This window comes from Rhea pennata, chromosome 15 (genome assembly GCF_028389875.1).
Source record: "Rhea pennata isolate bPtePen1 chromosome 15, bPtePen1.pri, whole genome shotgun sequence".
Taxonomy (NCBI): domain Eukaryota; kingdom Metazoa; phylum Chordata; class Aves; order Rheiformes; family Rheidae; genus Rhea; species Rhea pennata.
In genome coordinates this window covers 13135969-13157141 of record NC_084677.1, presented here as the reverse complement: position 1 = coordinate 13157141, position 21173 = coordinate 13135969, and the positions used below count along the sequence as shown (strand labels likewise).

General features: G+C 41.7%; 2 protein-coding genes across 3 annotated transcripts in view; one reads left to right on the top strand and one right to left on the bottom strand.

Moving 5' to 3' along the window:
• DNAAF5 (dynein axonemal assembly factor 5) overlaps positions 1-3815 on the bottom strand; it is a 29625-nt gene extending 25810 nt beyond the window's left edge. Inside the window, exons 1-4 of the mRNA XM_062588624.1 lie at positions 3269-3815; positions 2672-2856; positions 1730-1854; positions 1032-1147 (exon numbers count right to left, since the gene is read on the bottom strand). Coding sequence (XP_062444608.1) covers positions 1032-1147; positions 1730-1854; positions 2672-2856; positions 3269-3815 — 973 coding nt within the window. The remainder of the gene's footprint in view (positions 1-1031; positions 1148-1729; positions 1855-2671; positions 2857-3268) is intronic.
• Positions 3816-6260: 2445 nt separating this feature from the next.
• Positions 6261-21173, top strand: part of PRKAR1B (protein kinase cAMP-dependent type I regulatory subunit beta) — a 97975-nt gene continuing 83062 nt past the window's right edge. The window contains exons 1-3 of one of the 2 annotated variants that reach the window (XM_062588741.1): positions 6261-6411; positions 7537-7721; positions 18035-18205. In XM_062588741.1, coding sequence (XP_062444725.1) covers positions 7545-7721; positions 18035-18205 — 348 coding nt within the window. In that variant the 5' untranslated portion in view covers positions 6261-6411; positions 7537-7544. Of the gene's footprint in view, positions 6412-7517; positions 7722-18034; positions 18206-21173 lie in introns of both variants that reach the window. The other variant, XM_062588740.1, reaches the window with a different exon arrangement.

The following is a 21173-nucleotide window of genomic DNA, read 5'->3' as shown; positions in this document are numbered from 1 at the left end:
AAAGCTGTATGTATCATTACTACTTATTTCTTTTTACCCACAGGTGACCATTCAGTGATAGTCCACAATGGCTCAGTGTTTATTCTGACTAATAAATTAGTGACACTTCATTCACGTATTTCTTCCTTCTCTAGTTCATTGTGTCAAACTTGCCTACTACAAAATCTAGAGAATTATATCAAGGGTTCATATGTTTTATTGTGTTTATTGGGGTGTGGGGGCAGAGAAGACCTGCTATACACAAAAAAGAAGAAAAAAAAATCATCAAGGACTTGCCCGTAAAACAATTTAACTAGCAAAAAGTTTAATAATAGCTTGATTTTAAGCTTCTTTCTCCCTTTCCTCCCCTCCTTTCCTATTTTGTTAACAACAACCACCAACGGTTTTGTCAACTTTAGAACCAAATTTAAAAGGAGTAACCTATCTAAAGAATAAATTCTATGCTTATTAATGAAAAATAAAAAGCCGGGATTAACATTGTTCGTATAGGGAATATCTTCTCTCTTCTATCTATGAAAATCATTTAAATACCAGTACAAGCTATTGCTCATGTCAGTCACTAGGTCTGCCTAAAGCAAAGGTGGCCTGATTTTACCATTTGCTTAAAAGAAACAAACAAAAATTGTATTTTCCTGAAATAAAGATATTATTCAATAAATTTTGTAAGTATGTGTTGTGCAAAAATCAGTATGTGTTTTTTCCTAAAGTAAAACAAACAAACAAACAAATTGTTTACATATTCTCAATTCCACTCTATGGAAAGCATTGGTACCCTTACAACGTCTTTGGCGAGGGTCGTGGTGGTGGGGACAAGATAGAAAACCACAAATTCTCACTATATAGTTTAGGGTCTGCATACTCTTCCCTGAAGATCGCTTTCACCACTGAATATCACTATGTTTTCCTTTACATTAGCAGATACTACATCTTGTGATAAATATGAGACATTCTGCTCTGCTGTCACTGTTGTGCTGCAGCTTCAGGATTCAGGAAGCATTCAGGAGGTAAAAGAACTTCTGTACCACACTCACCTCCTTTGGGATAATGAGATGGCGCAACACTGAAATCAATCTTATCCTTCAGATCATCTTCATTCTCTTTCTCCCACTGCAAGCCTGTCTTTTCCCAATAACTCCAGGCTAGTTCCCTAGAACAAAATAGCAATTTTCATATCATCTTGCTCCAGAAAAGAAAACATTCTAAAAGGAGGCTTCTGGAAAAATATGAATTCCTAATTTCAGCTGGAAGGATGGAAAGTATTCCTGTTATTTTAGGTACATTAAGTTAAGTACTTATGCTTCTTACGTACTCAGTGGACAGAAGTATCCTCTTTCAAAGGATAATTCAGAGCCTTTGTTTCAGAAATTTCTCTCTGACTACAAAGGAAGCTGGAAGAAATTCAATAGTATGACTACACCCATGTGAAAAGATTGGCTTTAGTTACATTTATATAAACATAATAAGTAAAAATGATTTACAACGAGTAAGTTCTTTATGAACAAAACTAACTGAAATTAAAAACAACTCATTTTCTTTTAAAAAGAACAATATAATTACATTTACCTGAATGTAGCATTCAAAAGTCTTTGGACATACCACCATTATGAATAGGTTAAAATAAACAAACAAATCAGCATTTTTTTTTCCAAACAATGTACCTATGAGCATAAAAATAATTCCATGAAGATATCTACACAAATGGGGAAAGGAGGGGGGGAAGCATTCTTACATGTTTTCAGGAATTTCATCAGTAAGGGCACTGAGTAACAAAGGGATCAACTTGTGAAAAAAGGAATATCTGTCTCGTAGGTGCAACAGCCATTCTCCAATTACAGTTGTCACAGCTTGCCGAACCTACATGGTTTAAAAAAAAAAGACAGGTCATTTTAAATATCTCAAAAAGTACCAGAGGGGGAAAAAAAAAAAGTAGTATTTGCTTTTGGTAGAAAGGACTTAGTATATGATGCACAAATAGTCTCAAGAGAAAAAAAAAGAACCTAGGATTTCTCTTGCTTGCAAGCAAGCATTCTAAGTAAAGTTATACTTCCTCCTGTGTTCTCTCTCTGTCTTAGGCAATCTCATATTATTTGCTGCACAAGAGCATATCTTCAAGAGGAAGAATAGATACAGACCTAACCTGGAACAGCCTATATTGTGGTGGTGAAGATCTCTGCGAGTACGTAAGAAAAGTGAATTAACACTTTCTCTGTACATGCACTTACAGCATGTCTCCATTCACTGTAAAGGAAACCTAAGTTAAATAATGTGAATATTCCTACTCAGGAAATAGTTTTGCTATAGTTAAGCAGGACATTTTTAAAAGTTACTATTGCAATTGCAGCTTATGAAGGGACCAATACCATTAATGTTTGTCAAGCATCCAAAAAAGTCATAGAATCAAGTTCCAGATAAATTTAGCAGAAAAATGTAGATAGTATTACAGGCATCCATAAAATAAAAGGCCAATATGCCTATACAGTTCAACTATCCGCAGGATTACGCAGCCTGAACAGCCCAGCTGAACAGGCCATCTACCCTGCTTTTGGATAGTTTACAACTGACTAAGCCTGTATGCATATATTCACATATCTCAATGGAATGAAAGCAAGCTGAAAATTCAGAAAAATGAGTCTGATTCGAAATAAGCCCAGAAAAAGAGAGAAACCTGCACCTTAGGAATCTCATCAAAGAATCGCTGGGCCAGATGAGACAGAACATCATCCATAGACTTTGCATTTCCAAACTGTATCACTGCTCCCGTAGCCTGAATTACATCAACACGAACTCTGTAGTGCTGGTGAGAGATTGTTTGCATCAAGGGGTTTATCAAAGATTCTGACTGCATGTGGAAGTGCTCTGTTAGGGCAGATAGAGAGAGAGAAACTTCAAACATGCCTTTCTCTGTATATGAGTGACAGCTCGAGTAACATCATTTCTGTAACAGTAGGCACATCAACCATATTAATGTCACTGCTTTTATACAGCATGTAGATTTAACTTTATACTATATTAGAGCAGAAAACCAACCCACATGTACTTTTCTTCCCCATGGGCACCCACGTCCCATCTTTTGTGGGTGTGATCCCTCAGCATCCTTCCCTGACATGGTTCTTCTCAGGTGGATCCTCCCAGCCCTGAAAAGGGCATCTGAGAGGGTGCAAGTGACCTTCTGTATCCCTTCCTTTTCCCTGGCTGTATCCTTCCAGTTCTCCCCCCCCCCCAACCCCTGTCCCTCCCGGGGGCTCCAGTTTCCATCCCCAGACCCCACCTGGCATGGCCTGGGCGCAGGCCACGGCACACCTGCAGCTTTCGCGCCTGACCTCGGCGTAGTTGTCGAGGAGGGTGACCTGGAGGATGCGGGTAACGTCGGAGAGGTAGGGGGCCATGGAGGCCCCGCAGCGCCGCAGCAGGAGGCTCAGCAGCTGGACCAGGCCGAGGCGCAGCTCCTCGCAGGGCTCCCACCCGCCCAGCGGGCAGAGGCGCTGGGCCAGCGCCGGCAGGAGGACGGGCAGCGCCTCGCCGGGCCGGTCGCCGTGGCTGAGGCCGTAGTGGAGGAGCTGCAGGGCCAGCTCGCGGCAGCGCTCCGCCGCGTCGCCCGCCAGGCAGCGCGCCAGCGGCCGCACCAGGTGCGCCGCGAACACCTCCTGCACCACGGCGCCCGGCAGCGGCCGCTCCTGCACCGCGGCCCGGATGGCCTCCAGCGCCCGCAGCCGCGGCCCGCGGCCGCACTCGGGCCCCTGCAGGCAGCTCAGGGGCCGGCTCAGGGCCTGCGCCACCTCGGCGGCCCGCGGCTCCTCGCCCGCCACCGCCGCCATGCGCCGCCGTCGCCGCGGAAGCGCCGCGCCGTTGCTAGGGACGCGGGACTGACGGCGGCTGCTTGGCGGCGCCACGGCAGCGCTTTACGGCGGCGGCGCGCTGTGTCGCGCTGTACGGGCGGCCGCCCGCCACTGCGGCCGGCAGTCGCCGGCTCTGTCGGGCGGCGAGAGGAGTTCGCGGTGAAACGCGATTTCTTGGTGAAATCAGAGGCTTGTTTGTGAATAACCGAGGAATTGAGCCAAAAAATACAATCTAGAGATGTGCTTTTTAAAATAAAATGCTGAATGAATTTTCTGTACGAGCTGGATGAAAAATTACTTAGGTATTCCTTTGACATAACAAAGCATTCTAGAGAAGCAGAAAATATTTAAGCCTCTAAACTTCATTTAAAATACATTTAAAGTACAAGCCCTTATGCATATACATAGCAAGCTTTGCAGGAGGCTGGCATTGATAGTAAGATATTTTCTGGTGCATAATGTGGGAGTTGCAATTGAAGAGAGATGGGAAAAACAGCAGCCCGCAAAAGAATTTACTTCACAGGGGCACAAGGATATAGGACTCTCATTCTGAAGAACTCTTTTATATGCAGTTTGCATTGATACAGCTTGAAAAGTTTCTGGGAGTCATTCTCGGACTGCAGCAAACAGGACTGCCTGTCGCCCCTTCACCTGCCAAATGTGCAGGTGCACTCACAGTGCACCTCTGCCTGTTGGAGAGGAGCTGCAGCATTGAGAGGGGCTATCTTTCCATGCCTTGCCCCCTTAATAATCAATATCCTTATTAAGAAAGAGAGGAAGGCAAAGATAGCAAAGACAAGAAAGCAAAAAAAAAAAAAAAAAAAAAAAAGTAGACGAGACCAAATAGGCATCTGGAAAGGATATGCTTTAAGTAAGCACCTAGCACAAACTATTGGAGATTGTCATGAAGAGACCTTGCATGAGTTTTACCAACCAAGAGGCATGGTACTGAGACAGCAGTGCTGTGGTACAAGGTTAAGTTACCACCCAAGAAGGTACTACTGGGGAGAAGTGAGTCTGACCGCAGTACAGCTTCTGCTGTACAGCACAGGCGGCTCTGCGGCACAGGTGGCGGCAACTACCAATCTCATTCGGGACTTTCGCATTCTGACGGGACGTTCCAGGTGCTACAGTGAAGCCCCAAAGAGAAACGACAGTCATTTCAGCACATTTAATAGCTAAAAACAGGAGAGGCACCTGTTCTTCATATCACGTGAGAAAAGAGAAGCAAACCTGAGACAAACCAATAGGGCAACAGGAGTGGTGGAAAAGATGTGCAAAGACTGATGGCAACGGAAACCAAACAGGCTGGATCCTCAGTGCTGTACCACTACAGAGTACATCTCCTGGGGTGAGTTACTTCTGTATGGAAACTTTTACATGTAACCTGTGGCATCACTTTTCCTTTCTTTTTTTCCTAGTGCAATCAGCATACACTGATAGCAGTAGCAGCAAGTCATCACTTTCTGTAACAGCATTATATAATTTTTAGTATTTATTTGTATTAGTTCTGCAGTGCTTTACACAACAGAACACTTTATGTGTTATTCTGGTGACTGTGCCTGTACAATCAACAGATACTAACTGTTAGGGTCAACTGAGTCTTCACTAAGTATGCTTAATTTAGAATAATAAATTACAGAAGTAATTCAAATTATTCTTTTAAAATAAGGTTGTACTTGCCAGCAATACATTTATATTGTCACTTCGCTGCTCCTAGCTTGACTGGGAAACTCTGGGGGTCCCACATTGTTGTAGCACTGGTTAGCCCATGGAGCCTATGGTATCGTTACTTCACTCTATTGGACAAAAAAGAGTTAGGAAGTGATTTAACGAGACCAGTATTTGTACAGACCAGTGAGGTGTTTTATCCTTTATCCTGCGACAATCACGAGCGTGAGTTTGCCGGGAAAAGGAGAAACGTTAGCAGGCAGCTGGAGCAGCACAGTGGCCGAGCGAAGGCCGCTCCGGGCAGTGGCTGGCGAGGCCCGAGGCTGCGGTGAGGGGCCACTGGGCCGGGGCGAGTGAAGGCGCCCGGCTGCGTCGCGCCCGGAGCAGCGGCGCTGCCCCCGCCGCCATGTCGCGGCGCCCCAGCCCCAGCCCGCAGCGGCGCTGCCCGCGCTGCCCCCGCCGCCATGTCGCGGCGCCCCAGCCCGCAGCGGCGCTGCCCGCGCTGCCCCCGCCGCCATGTCGCGGCGCCGCGGCGGCCATGTCGCGGCGCCGGGCGGCTCTGCGGTGCCGCGCCGCGCCGGCTTTCCCGAGGAGGCGGCGGGGAAGGGCAGAGCCTGCCGATGAGTGACAGCAGCCGCGACTTCCTGCTGGCGAGCCGCGGCGGTGCCGGCGCCTTTGTGTGGGAGCTGCGGGGGGCGCGGGTGGGAAGGGGTCCCCGCGGCGGCCCCGCGGCCCCGGCGCGGGCGGGCGGGCGGGCGGGGAGGCAGCGCCGGCAGCGAGGGGAGGAGGCGGCGGCGGCGGCTGCACTGCGGATCCTGGGAGCCCCCCTTTCCTCCCCCTTCCTCCATAAGGGAAGGCGAGAGGAGCCGCAGCCGCCACTGCTCTCCCTGCTCCAGCGACGCAGGTATTTATCCGCCCCACTCCTCCCCCCGCGGCCCCCCCCGCTTTGGCTCCCAACCCCGCTTCCCTTCGCCGCCTGGGCGGCCCGTCGCTCCCCCCCGCGCCTTCCCAGCTGCTTTCCAGCGATGGCTGGGGCTCAGCTGGGCGCGGAGCCCGGCGAGCGGCCGACTCGCTCCGCGGCGCTCGGGGGATGATGCTCTGCCCCGGGGCCGGCAGCAGCGGCGATGCCGCGCTGTCCAGCCCTGCCCCGCGCCGGGGAGGCTCCGGAAAGTCCCTGGCGGGGAACCGGTGGGGGGAGGAGGAGGAGGAGGAGGAGGAGAAGGATTTCCCCGGCCTGCCGTGGGGATGCTGCGGGGCTGCCGCCGGCCGTCGGCGGCGCTTGTCTGTGCCACTTGGGCTCCCCAGTGCATCACGTTGCCCCGAAACATCCCTGAATGCGCAAAGCAGATACCCGAGCTGCCCTCAAGGGGAGGGGGGAAGAGGCTGGGAGACGTTGGAAATAACTGACCGCAAGCGAATGCAGAGGCTCTTGGGCAGTAGCCGCCGCCGTCCTAAGCTTGTCTTTCCGCTCCGTAATGAGCGAGCAGCAGCTCGCCGCGGGCACGAGAGGGTTTTTCTCGATTAGTGAACTTACCTTTGGCGCTGATCTGCCCCCTCCTTCCCTGCCCTGGTAGGGAGGAGGAAGAGTTGTTCAATTTTTTTGAAAGGGAAGGTGTTAAAACCTACCCGCACCAAAAATCTTTCCCGTATTACAGAAAACTAGGTTTTTTGGTGAAAGGGAGCTAGTCTGGATAGAAATGCAAGGCATTAAACTGACGTGTAGTAAGTGTCTTTGAAACTGATGGCTTTGTATGATTAACTGCACTGTTATTTCCAAAGGCTGACAAATGTCTACTGATTAAAATGCTCTTTTTGTACCTTCTCCTATGCTAATCTTATAAAGATGACATGGTTCCATATTTCCCTGTACAAAGTCCCAGAATATTAAAATGTTCTGAACTGATAGCTCTTGAAGAGCTAACAGACTATTAAAATACCTTGTTTCTTTCAGAGTTCTCTGACAACAGATTTGAGAATTGTCTCATTTTCTTGCACCATTTTCTTACCTAGGTTTGTTTTCTGTTTACAGGCCTGAAGATGGCTGCTGCTTCTTCCTGCAATGTGGAAGAAGATGAGAGCCTGAAGGGATGTGAACTTTATGTTCAGAAGCACAACATCCAACAGATTTTAAAAGAGTGCATTGTAAACCTTTGCATAGCAAAGCCAGACCGGCCCATGAAATTCCTCAGAGAACACTTCGAAAAATTAGAAAAGGTCAGTGATTTTCAGGTGACTTTAAGATTTTCAGCTTCTAGACTGAAAGGATGGTCTGAAAAATTTAAATATTTTGGTACATTTTTACTTTAAAATATTAAATTAGCAAGCTACCTTTAAAAAGTAGAGCCTGTCAGAAAAAATCCCAACCCTTTCTTTGCTGATGTGTACTTTAATATTGGATATTATATAGAATTCTTGTGTGTGATGCAAGGATTATAATTTGTCATCAGACTGCATTTGTTAAAAATGACCAAAAGAGTTAAAAGCATGTTTTGCGTTATGATACGTAGCGGGGGTGCTCCCTTACTCACTCCTGTTGTCCTGTGCACATATTAGAACAGATGCACTTTTTTGCGCTGTTGAACATTATATGCTTGCTGTGGACTGGCAGTGGTTTTATGGACTCAGGCTGATGCTGCATATCTTAAGGTGCCATCCCTAAAATAAATTTTGGAAAACTGTGGACTTAGTGTTTTAACAAAATAGAGCAAAATGAGAGTCTCTTGAGAGCTCCACCTAGCGATAGTGGACAGTATTGCACATAATACTGGATAAACCTGATCCGCAGAAAAATAAAGGCATGTTTTTAACAGCTTTGCTGTAAAGAAGGACTGAAAAAGAAGTCAGTAATGACAGAAAATTCATTCACAGCTAGTTAAGTATAGTTTATTTTAAATAAAGTGTTTCGGAACCAAAGGTATTTGAGCATCAGGTTTTTCTGCAAAGGTAGTCTCTCTCAGTAATAACATTTTATCAGAAAAAAACACCTTTCAGTCAGTAACTTTTGCCAGAGCCAGGCCAGAAGAATGAAATTCATTCTTAGAGGAAGTATAGATGACTGTTTCATGCGTGCATTCTGAAGTAAATATAACTCATTCCTTTGAGATAAGCTGGGGAAAGTTACGGTTTGGAAGGAAAAACCTACAGAGGAAAAGGTATTTAAAAAATGCATTAACAAAGCAGTGTGATAAAGATTAATATGAAAAATATTTCTGTATCTTTTAAAGCTTGAAAGGCAGCTGGGTGGCATCTGCTCTGTGGTCAGAAATATTGCTAAAGCATGTGTGAACATACCTGAGCTACCCGAGATGCTGATAGCAGTGAAATGATGGGAGCACCAGCTGTGCTTGCTGTGTGACTGTGATTCTGGATAGGCTTAGACAGGCTTGCTACTGCCACTTCACTGATACCAATACATAAGAGAGCTAGAATAAATCAGCTCAGGTCATTCTGTGTGAAGAAGTCATGCCTCTGATGGCTGAGGTCAGCCTCAGGCATTGTTAAGATAGTTTTCAGTTTTAGACTTGGAACAAATAAAGGGAAAACTGGCTGAATTTTTAAGACTTTCCTAAACACAGGAGATTTAGGTGAAAGAGGGAGAATAAAGAGTTTAAAAGAGAAAAGAGAAAAAAAAGTTTTTCCCAAGAAATAAAATTAGTTTTATTTGAAGCTGTGCTCTTAAGAACTTGTACAGACACAGTAGAGAGTCATTGAACTCCCTCTTTACTTTGTATGTCTTACTTCCTTTTCTGTGGAAGCCACATGCTCACATTATTATTTTGAATTCATATGATCTTTACTTACAGCCAGCTTGCTGCTGTTCAGATGCAACTGACCATCATTAAGATTTTTAGCACAAGTTTAGATCTCTGTGCTGTTAGTTCATTTTATCTTGTCGAAGACTCAGTAAGATGTCAGTATTTTGATTTATATTGTAGTAACTATTTTTTTCTCCTAGAAGCTTTATTTAAAAAAAGAAAAAAGAAAAGAAAAGAAAAAAAGAGAGGTAGCTGAGACTCAGGAGAACATAGAATAACTTGGGAAGAAATTACAATGTTTTATGAATGGTATTATGTTTGGGAAGAATGTCAGTACAGGAGTAATCTACTCTATTAGCAGTGCTTATAGTCAATACTTTTGAAGCTGTGTCTACTCCCATTTACCCACCAAAAAGCCCTATTAACCCTGCAAATATTCAGTGCCTTATCATTATCTAGATTGCTGACTGTAATTGAAAACACCTGTTTCATTTTTAGTTCCAGAATAAGCTGAAGCATGGGCTAGATATGACTGTTTTTACTACCACGGGTAGGTGTTACCGTAAGAAAGATCCCCAGTTATTTAAAAAGAATAATACCACTGTTCATATCACATCAGTGATGTCTTATTGTAGGATAGGTGTGGTCTCCTGGTTTAAGTGTCCTGGCACAAGGTAGTGTTATGACTGCCTGCAGAGATTGCCAGCTCAGGTACTGGACTGACTCTCTGTTATGGACAGCAGTCTTGCCACTGACTTTGTAGATAACTATCCCATTGCAAGTTCTTTTCCAAACTCTCCATCCTCTCTGTATAAGGCCCGATTTAGCTACAACACCGAAGTAAGGTCCTTGCCCTTAACAGAACAACCAACCCCTTTTCATAGTAATTGGTCTTTACAGTCAGGAAGAGGTATATCCTTTCAAATATATGTGTGTATCTGCCTCTAACTGACTGCACCTTTGTAGCCTTCCAAACAGATTACCAGGACTGTCAAGTATCCAGCTCTTAAACCGATTTGGGGACTCTCAAGCCTTGATTCTATTGATTGATTTTTCAGAATCGAGATTGCCTAGACCTAAGTTCTGCCCAGACTGCAGCCTGTGATTCCAGAACTGGCTGAATATCTAGCCCCATGTTTATCTGCCATTCAGCAAATTCTTCTCTAATTTAGTTTGCTTTTGAGAAGCCTCTTGGACTACATAGTAGCTCATTTCATATAAGGCCAAACTTTAGATTATGGGAGATGAGAAGTTTTGAGATCATGAGCCTGCCATTCATTCTAATTCTCTTTCTCTGTGTTTTATGATAGTCAGTGCATTGGGCAATGCATTCTGAGAACTATTGACCCTTTCAATTAAGCCAGATGCTTGGCCAAGGCTAGGCAGTAGCTTTTCTCAAAGGCACTAAATTATCTTCAAAATTACTTCCTTTTATTCTCTTTCATTTGTAGAAAGTACTTTGAGGGGGAAAAAAAGCTGGTTAAGCTTTGTCAATCTCCCCACTGTAATAAATTTAAACTAAGAGGCATGCCAAGTAGAAGTGATAGTAAGGAAAAAGCTACGTAAAAAATGATACAAATGAAGACACTTCCAAAATGAGGATGAATTTTGTTTTTTCTCTTGAAAAGAGATGCAGTCACCTACTTTCAAATAATTTTTCATTAATATTATCCTAAATTTAGAAAAGATGGCTCCTTATTTTTAAATATCTTCTTAATGCTGAATGGATCCATTTTAATTTGGCAAGTAGAATGGAGATCTGCATGGACACCAGTAAGACTGGGTAGAGAACTACTGTTTTCACAGCAGATCTTAGGTAATTTCAGAATTGGCTTTGTTCCAATTGAGAAAAGAACCTTAGATTTTGAAATGCTCTGGACAGTGGAGTTGCTGCTTTTCTCTGTGCTCTGCTGAGTTCTGTGACTCCGTGACTGCCTGTGTGGCAGCTTGTATTGGAGCTGTACCCTGACAGCTTTGTTGAGAATCTGTAATGCACAGGGAAGTAGGCCTGCTAGGTTCAAATCACCCCTAAGCAAGACACTAGGGAACTGAGGAAGTGAGCTGTGGGAGACTCGAAATCAAAATATCACTGTAGATAGCTTAGTTTTGATGTATTGGAAAATCATGGTGAAAAAAGTACTTAATGAGTTCTTAGCATCCCACCCAAAGATCAACGTGAAACCAAGATTCTTGTGTGAGCGTGCAGTTCAAGTTACTATCTAGCTTTAATATCACTATATCAGTCAAAGCACTCATAACACACAGAGTAAGTTATTTTGGGTTTCAGAAACAGCTGTATTCCCTATAAGAATGAAAAGTGTGTGGAGGGGAGGAGGATGAAAGAGAACAAAAGAGAAGAATTTATACTCTTTCTTAGAACAAAGAATAAATGGAATAGATTTTTTTTTTCAAGGAGTGGAAAAGGTAGAGATATTTTAAAGACAAATTTTCGCTCTGAAGTGACATAGGGACACACATCTTTGCCTTCAGTGACACTTTTGGTTGAAAGATATCAGTGTGCTTCTAAACGTTAAGGAAGGCTCCACAATAGAAGTATTTTGAGGAGCAAAATGACATACTAATATTTATGATTCCCTGCTTGCTGATGAGCTTAAGTATTAACTGTCTCTTCCTATGCTCTACTGGTCCGTTTCTGCCTCTTACATGCAATAAACCTCACTGGGTTAGGTGAAGTTTCCCTTGGATTAAGGTACAACTGTGTTACAAGGCTGGAATAAAAAAATACGTAGGCAGCTTTGGCATTATATATATATATGCAGTGATTAAAAACTGTGAAGCAACTTAGGTGTTCTGATTGTTACTAAAGAAGACAGCATAATATTTTTGCATTTTAGTTTAAACTACATTTATCTAGTAGAAATAGAGCTTTTCTGTGGGTGTGTTTCTTTTTATACAAGGTAGGGATACATACATTGTTATTTGACTTGTATTTTAAAAATCAGAAATGCTGGCCACAGTTCTCTAATTATATAAGCTGTTAGGCACCAAAACTATGGTCTGTATTTTGTAACGTAACTATACTGTATACTGAGGTATATGTAAGAAAGTAGGGAAGAGAAGGTACTGGGTTGAGATACTCTAAGACACTGAAGGCAGACAGGAAGTGTTAACACGCTGCAAGAGGTAAAAAGAGGCCAGTAAAGGGATTCAGGAGTGATGAAGTCAGAGCTGCGGAAGAGTAGGCAGATTTTTGACAAGAGACTTTTGCCTACATTTGAAATTGGGAATGAACTGATTTGCAGAGAGGCCACAGAGGTCACTTGTAGTAATTAAAGCAGTAGGTGACTGTTAAGTGGATAAATAAATTAGGAGGAGACAAGGATATTAGGAATATTTCTTAGGGATGCTGTAGAAAAAAAGATAACATTTCACATCGAGAAGGCAGTGGAACAATAGTTAAGATTGTGTAAAAAGCCTAAGATTACAAGCCTGAATGGTCTAAAAGGTAGTAGAGTTGTCTACTGTGACAAAGAAAAGACTGGAAAAGGCATTAAGACCTCCCATGTTTCTCTCACTTTGAATGATGGAGTCAGTCAGTTCTGTGATTCCAGTAAAGTGGAATGGTTTCCTTTTGACATTTATTACTTGTTGTAATTCGTAGTGTCAGTCTCTGGTGTTGTCTCTCTAGTCTCATAGTGTTGGGATGGTGTTACAAGCCTTCCTGTATTGAAAATGTCTCCTTTGGGTCAATTCCAGTTCAAAGAGATTTGTTACTTGAGTATGAACTATGCTGTAAATCTGTGGATAAATAGAAAGTAGATTTCAGGCCTGTCAGTCAGCAAGCTTTATGAGTGTGCTTGAAAAAAAAGAGAAAATACTTCATTTAGTTTGCAATTTGTGTTGTGACTTTTTGAACACAATGAATAAATTGTAGGGAACAGAGATAATGAGCAGTGATACCTAATGGCTGACTTACCCCTAAACATCTTGAAATGTTTTTGTAAAGCTATACAGTGCTTTGGAGCCCTGGCAGGTGTTCCTTAAACTTCAGCATTATGTGTTTCCAGACAATGACAGAGCCTGAAAGGACAGACTGGGAGAGGAACTACTGAAAATGAATTTCTGTCTGGAAATGCTCCAGCTAGGAGCGAAGAAAGCTTCTGGGTCAGGAAACGTGCTCTTGAGCAGTAGCGTATAAGGAACTGTAAAGCCGAAAACTTGCTCTGCATTGTGACCACTTCAGTTGCAGTGTTTGAACTCATTGAAAATACATGAAAATGTTAATCAGGAAAAGAAATGACCCAGTACACTGAGGACAGCATACTAAATTCGTATGTTCTGTACAGCAGCCTGTTGTAGCACAAATGTCTTAGCTAGAAGTGAACATTCAAAGGATAGATCTGTCCTACAGGTGTATTTATTTATTTTTAATTTGAGGCAAACATGATAGATTTTTTGACAGGACAAGAGGCAATGGGCAAAAACTGAAACACGGGAAGTTCCACCTGAATGTAAGGAAAAACTTCTTTACTGTGAGAGTGACAGAGCACTGGAACAGGTTGCCCGGAGAGGTGATGAAGTCTCCTTCTCCAGAGATATTCAAAACCCACCTGGACATGATCCTGTCTAACATGCTCTAGGTGACCTACTTGAGCAGGGGGGTTGGACTAGATGATCTGCAGAGGTCCCTTCCAACCTCAGCCATTCTGTGATCTCTTTTCCTTTCCGGTTTGAATGTATGGCTTGATTACCATACCCATTGGAGGCAGCCGCAGCATTCCAGTTTCACTATCCATCTTCCACAGAGACTACACGGAAGACTTGTTTACAGCTTTGACTTTAACTAGCTTTTTGATCAGTTGCAACATAGTTTTAATAAAGTAGGATTAGATTATTTATGTGTAAAATAAGGTATTGTTATGATACAGCAATGTTAGTTTGTAGGTTTTGGGTATGTTAATATATCATAATATTGAACCATGGCAATGACTCCGGAGGCTTGGCTCAAGTTGCCCACACATAGTCCCTACTGCCATTTAAGAGTCTCTAAATTACATGAGATGTCTCTTGGTGGTGGTAGATATAACGCAGGACAGTGTGAGACCCATGCACTTCTGAAATGGCAGCTGAAAGCCAAGCAAGGCCCTAGGTCACTCAAAATGGCAGTAGGTGTTTAAGTATGGATGACTGAATCAGACTGTACATGTTTGAGTGCTAAGTCTGTCCTTTCTGCACAAGTCAGGAGCAACTCCACTGAAGCCACTGCAGGTATTGTTGTGAAAGAAAGAGTGAGATGCTCTTTGGGGTTTGCCCAAAACCAGTCACACTGTTTTGCAGGTGTCTTTTCAAAGTATGTGTATTTTCTGAGGAGTGCTTCATTTTGATGTGGACATGATTAGGAAATATGATTTTTGTGCCATTGTGAATTATCTGTGCCATCTGAATAGGGAGTGAGAAAGCCTGTTGTCATGACAACAAAAGATGGTGAGGTGTTTACTTGAGAATGAGTTCTGCACAAGCGTTCATATCAAGCTATGTCTAAAGATCACTGTTTGAAGAACTACTCTTAAGAGAGTCCATTCCTCCTTTAAAATGTTTGCTGTATTTCCCCAGGATACATGGAAGACGACTTTTTGAAAGCTTAGCTCAGGACGTAGTGTATGCTTTTATTTTCAAAAGGCACTCTTTAGTTCGGTAATGGAAATCCTACCTAGACTACAAATAGCGGCATATGGAAAAGCCAGCTAGTCAACTATCTGCTGTTTGTATAAAAGGAGTTTGTAGTGAAGAGACTTCCTTTTAAAATGAATCATATGGTAACTCACTTTTATAATCCTTTAATATCTTTTTGGCTTTAAAAGGTATTTAGGTTTAAGAGCATGCTTTGTGATATTAATTTTATCTCACTGAGCTTTCTTTCTTGTATAAATCTGTGCTGGGGCAGAGGAGATTATTAATTCTTTGGAAGTGCCTTTTATACAATGTGTACTGAAAAAATAAAAATGTATGTTTGATATTCAAATGGGGCAAGCTATTGCTTTTCTCTATGAGTAAACACGGTATGTATGAAAAGAACTGTATGAGTGGAAAATACTATTAAACAGTTACCTGACTGTAGGTTTTTGTAGTTATCTTCTAATATACTTTCAAGTGGTTACTGTCCAGAAAGGTCTTCATTACCTAGTTAAACATATGAAGAAAGTGCATGTGTTTGTGTTAACTTAGAATAAGCAAGAGTGTGTTGATATACTGTCAGAGATGTATAAGCTGAAATGTCCAGTAATATTATTTGAATTTCTGCACTCACAATTTTAATGAGCAGGTACTAAGTATAATGAAAATGGATCCTATTATTTTAAATGTTCATATTTCTGCATAATTGTAATTAAGAAAGCTAGAGGCAGTCAGATAGGAGTTGTATGTGGGGAAGAAATTGTTCAGTGCTTAAGCAGGACTTGTGGTTTTTACACAATAGGAAAATCTAGCTGAATAATTTGTTACATATCCAGTGCTATTACTTGAAATTTGACTTGGAAATGAAGAAGTTTCAGTAAGGATTTAATACATCTGAAGTCAGCTTTGTTTACTGCTGAGCAGAACCTAGTCCAGCTGTGTTATGGCCTAGGAGTTGTATTATATGACTTCCCAATTGAAAACGGTATTTTGTAACAGAAAGAACATGGCACTTTATGAGGCAGGTCAGGATCTTGAAAAGCCTCATATTTAGTTGGCACTCTAAACTATATCTCTCTGTTTGTCTCTTAAATATTTATGTAGTCCTTTAGCCAAAAGAACATGCAAGTTGTTACTTTGAATTATGCAGCATGGGAAATACTATATTTTTGCTTATTTTAGCTAGCAATAATAGGTCAAAGGCTCCTTAGGTTAAAAACAGGGCCACTGTCAGTGATGGTGCAGAAAGCAACTGGAATAAGACCAGAAAAGACAAGTGGCATGACTGGATTTTTGAGACATTTGTAAACATCAATGGCAAAACATATATTAATCATCTGTTTTTCTTGCAAGCTTAAAAATTATGAACTTGTGCCAGTTTTCTGTACCGCTCTTTTCTAGTGTCATACCTGATGAGTTAACTATAACTCATTTCCTGTGTCAGTAAGACCAACTGGCTATGTTGGTAATTCGCCACATGCCTGGTACTGATACTCCCTCGTCCTTCCTCCTTCACCGGCTCTATTAGTTAGCTCCAATTAAGTCTTATCATAAATTGGTTGTATAAGACAGCAGCCAGCTTCTGGTGTCGCTATCAAAAGGCTGCTGATTTTATTGGGTTTCTGGGTGCCTAGGAACACAAGCATTACTGCATTTTCTTGTGTATAGCCTGCAACTTGGCTAATCTGAATTCTCTTAAAAGTATTAGGCTTGCTTTGCCAATAGTCAGATAATGGCTAACTATGTATACATTCATATACCTAACTTTGAGGCTATTTGAGAGTGAGGGTATGCATACAAAAAAGTAATAGATGACAGCAAACAAATTCTGCTGCCCAGGTCAGTTTGCATCTCTACAATGTTCCAGTCTTTCCTGCACGTCCCCCTCAATTTCCTCTGTCAGACAAGCTGGGGACTGGACGCATGGTCCGTGCTATTTCCGTGTCTCTTGTGCCTTAAGCAGGATTAAAAAAGGCTAGAAGGAACAGAGTAAGAGGGCACTGAAGAGATAGCAAAGGCATTGTAGTGAGGTATGAGCAGGATGCTAAAGTGGGAACGAAAAGACAGGCCTTGTGTACTTTGGCCATTAGACACAGGTGATGCAATGGGAGCTTTACTCCAGTGTACTTTCCCTAGAGTCCCTGAAAAAGCTGGAGAATGGAATGTTGGCCTCCGACATAAACTTCTGCTTGCATTAGCCACACACATATGAAACCGCTAGCACTGTTAAACAGTAGCTTTTTAACATACAACTTGGAGATTTTATGCATGAAAATATTATGAGTAATCTCATTTTTTTTCAAATCTTCCAGAAGTCGAATAGTTCAGTGTGTAAATTGACAGAATATCTTGTAACTCTGACATCCTTTTTCTAAGATTTTCTATGCTGTTTCCTGTTTTTCTCTCTTCAGGGATTTCCCTTCTTACTGTAATCTCTGTTCCAGGAGCTCGGCATTTGGAGAGTAACCTCTCTATTGACCTGCTGGTACTAAGCCAACCATCATCTTTCATAGTCCTCTGGAACCTGCCTTGGATCTTTTTTGCTTGGAAGTTGTCCCATTGATTGTAAATGTGCCTAATGGCAGAAATTCTGGAGTAGGGAACAGCTTTCTCTCTGGTGATAGTAAGCCTGCAAAGCTGAGCAAGAAGAAACATATCAGATATACTGATATATGACTTCTGATGTATTCTCTGTATGAAAGACAAAAGATATATACAAAGTCAGTTCCTCTTGCTCTGCAGTGCTCAAAGCTTTCAGAAGCCAACTGAGAAAATAACAACTGTGGTGTTGGAGAGTGAGCAAAATGAGCCTTGTTCTTTTCCATTTTTACCCAGGAGTAGCTGCAGTGAAATGTCTGCAGTTTATAATACATTATTTTTCATTACATGTAAGAAAGAGATGGCCAGGTCAAGTACCAGAGTGATGTACCTGTGCATAGATTGTATTTGGTGTTATTCCTTTTTATTACTCACATCAAATATTTAATTTTCTTTGATCTGTATGCGTGTGTAAGTTGACAGACAGTCATCCAAATGTAGAAATGAAGGGATTACTGAGGGTCATAAAAAAGGAGAGTATTATGTGTATCCAGAAAGTTAGGTATGTAGGATGCTTCACTGTCTCTTTTTGCCTTGCAGGAAGAATGCAAACAAATACTGGCTCGACAGAAATCCAGTTCCCAGTCTGATTCTCATGATGATGAGATTTCCCCTCCTCCTCCCAACCCAGTGGTGAAGGCCCGACGCAGGAGAGGGGGAGTCAGTGCAGAGGTATACACAGAGGAAGATGCTGTTTCTTACGTTAGAAAGGTAATGTTCTGCTCTCTATCTGATTCTGAGATGTGCAAGGCAATCAAGTGACTCACTTGTATTTTGCTCACAATTTGGAATCCTTGGGGTCATGGGTCGGCTCATAGGATAGTGCCCTTGTGCCGGCATATCTACAGCATGATGATTTCCCTCACACTCATGTTCCTTTGCTGCCTCCTTGTGTAAGTGCTTTCCGCATCTATGTTGCTTCAGCATTCTCTGTTCTTTCCCTTTTTGAAGTGTGTTGCTAGGCCATTTCCTGCTTTAACTTGGTGGCTATTTCTCAGTCGTTCTGTTGATGTTCATAGACCCATGCAGTTTCTGAGTTTTGGCAGAACCTCGCAGTTTCTGAGTTTTGGCAGAACCTCACAGTTTCAGAAGGTGGCCTTTCATCTTGCTGCATTTCCTGCCTTTTTTCCTCCAAAAGTAATTTCTATCTCAAATTTTCTCGTAACTTACTTTAGCTGACCTCATGCTCCAGTATAGTAGAAGTTTGAGCATCTGTTTTCATTTACAAATAAGCTACTCTAGGTCAACTAAATGAACAGTACTTATGATCATTGCCGTGGGAAGAGGCATAATATAATGGTACAAATTTGGTTCTGGTTGCAGAAAGAGCTCTCAAAGCATAGCTAGCTCCTTCCAAAACAGGAAATCCCGTAAGCAGTTGAACCCATGAATCCTGTTTTTCCACGACATATATCTGTATGGATCCTATGGATCCTCTACTGTTTAATAAATGGTGACTACTGCAACCTAATTTATGCTTCTCTTCTTTAACCACCTTTTTAACAAAACGTCTAGCTACTTTAAATCCTTGATACGTCTTAATAATTCTGCTGAACTGCTTGCATTTGGCCAAAGATTTCATAGGTTATTAAAAGAAGGATAAGCAGATATCACAGTTATGTATCTCGTGTTTCTTTAAGGAGCTAAGCTGGAAATGCATTTCATAAGGCTGACAGATTCTACTAATATGCTTTTGTACATGCTTGGAATAGCTATAAACCAAAAAGCTTTTTCGTTATGGGAATACGTTTTGTCAGTCACTGTTCTTTGGCAGAATACTTTTTCCCTTTGCAATCAGATGTGCTTTTGTCATCTACTTATGGTACAAGTTTATTGGCCGCTCTGGGGTTTTCTGTCTCAAGAAACAAAGAATTAGGAAAGCCTTTCATCCAAAAATCAATTAGGAAAGTGTATTCTTGTGGCTGTTAAAAATGCCCTGTACTGTTTAAAAAAATACTTGCATGGTATTTTAAAAGCTGCTTTGAAATACTTGGTAGTACCTCTCTCAAAAAACTTCTAAGAGAAGATAACATTTGTCTCTATTTAATATGGGCTTATGTGATTCTTCTGAAAATCAATGGCAGTACTTCTTCAGCCTTTGGGTAATTTCTGTTATGTTCCTAATGAAATCTGAAATTAATGGTTTTGTTTTCTTCCTTCTTTTCGCAATGATGTCAGTAAGCCCTGGCAGTAGGATTGGTAGGCAGCAATTGATCTAAAGCCAGAAGAAGCAATACAGATCAAGTTCTGTGTGTTCAGTGACCACAGCTGTTATGATTTTAATTTTCTGAGAACTGACTGGGTGTAAATAATAATAATTTAAGGTATGTTTCCCTGTCAGGATGTAGATGCTGTAAGGAATATAGAACTATCATTGGGAGTTTTTTGTCTCAGTGCTTCATCTTCTGCCATCAGCAAATGAATCCCATGATGTTGCAGATGTGTGTTTGTTGCAGAGATTTCTGGAATATAGAAATAAAGGGAGATGCAGGGAGGACAAATTATGAAACTAATTTTAAATATGTAAAAATCAAGGCAAGGATTGTATTAGACTGATGGATTTCTAGATAATAGACAGCCAGGAACGATCACTGGCTTGAATTCAAGTGTTGGATAGAAATACATCTGGGTTGTAAGCCAGTTCAAAAGACCCCTTGAAGGGTTGAGCAGTAAGATGTATAGTGCTAATAGCAGTGCAATGAGTTATGTCACTTAGAGAAAATCAAAGGGGATTTAACTTTTCGATCTGAATAAACATCAGACATGTTTCCATTTTGAAGGAGCACAGAAAAAGATCCCGATGGAGGGTTATTTGATTGCTTCATTCCTAACAGTAGAGAAAGCACTATTTATCAATACATCCAACAGCCTGTAGTTACTAACTTAACAGCATAGGAATCTTGCTGTAAAGGTGATCGCTGCACGTTCTCTTCAAGCAGATAGTTACTTAAAAGAGAGAGATAAAACATGATCAGGTGATTCTCCCTGACTTTTAATAGTCAGTAATAAAACTGTTAACTTCTGCTTAAGTAGCATGTGATTTTCTTTTAAGAGGTGGTGTTGAGATTCCTTATTACTAGTGTCAAAGAACATCTTTCACAAACCGTAACCTTGTTAGAAATTTTTTACATAATCACAAAGTCTCTGACTGGCAGAACAAGATGCTTGACATACACAGGAGTATTAGTGTCTTTACTAGTATCTTACATCTATTAAACCTAACGTTGCAAAAGTCTGATTAAAAAAAAAGTCACCTAATTTCAAAACAAACTTCTGAATTTCTACATATATTCTGACCAAACAAATCCACGCATAACAAGAGTTTTATCTTCTCCTCAATTAACAAATAAAAATGCCTCCTCACTCTCAAATGCAACTTCTTTTTTTTTGCCATGAAGCTCATGCACAAAATTTTGACTCAGGTAGGCCTCTCAGGAGTTCAGTTCCTTATACCACCACAACCATTACTAAAAAGCTTTGTGTATTTAACACGTTCTTTCTTTTTGCCTGAGAAATTTTGCTTATTCTTTGGCTTTAAAAATAGATTGCTTCTGTTACAGTTTGGGGAGGAGAAGAATATGAAAAAGGTTTCCCTCAGTTTGAGAGATTTGAAACGAGACTACCTAGCTACCAGTACCTGCTAATTATTTCCCCCTTTACTGTCAATGATATTTTATGG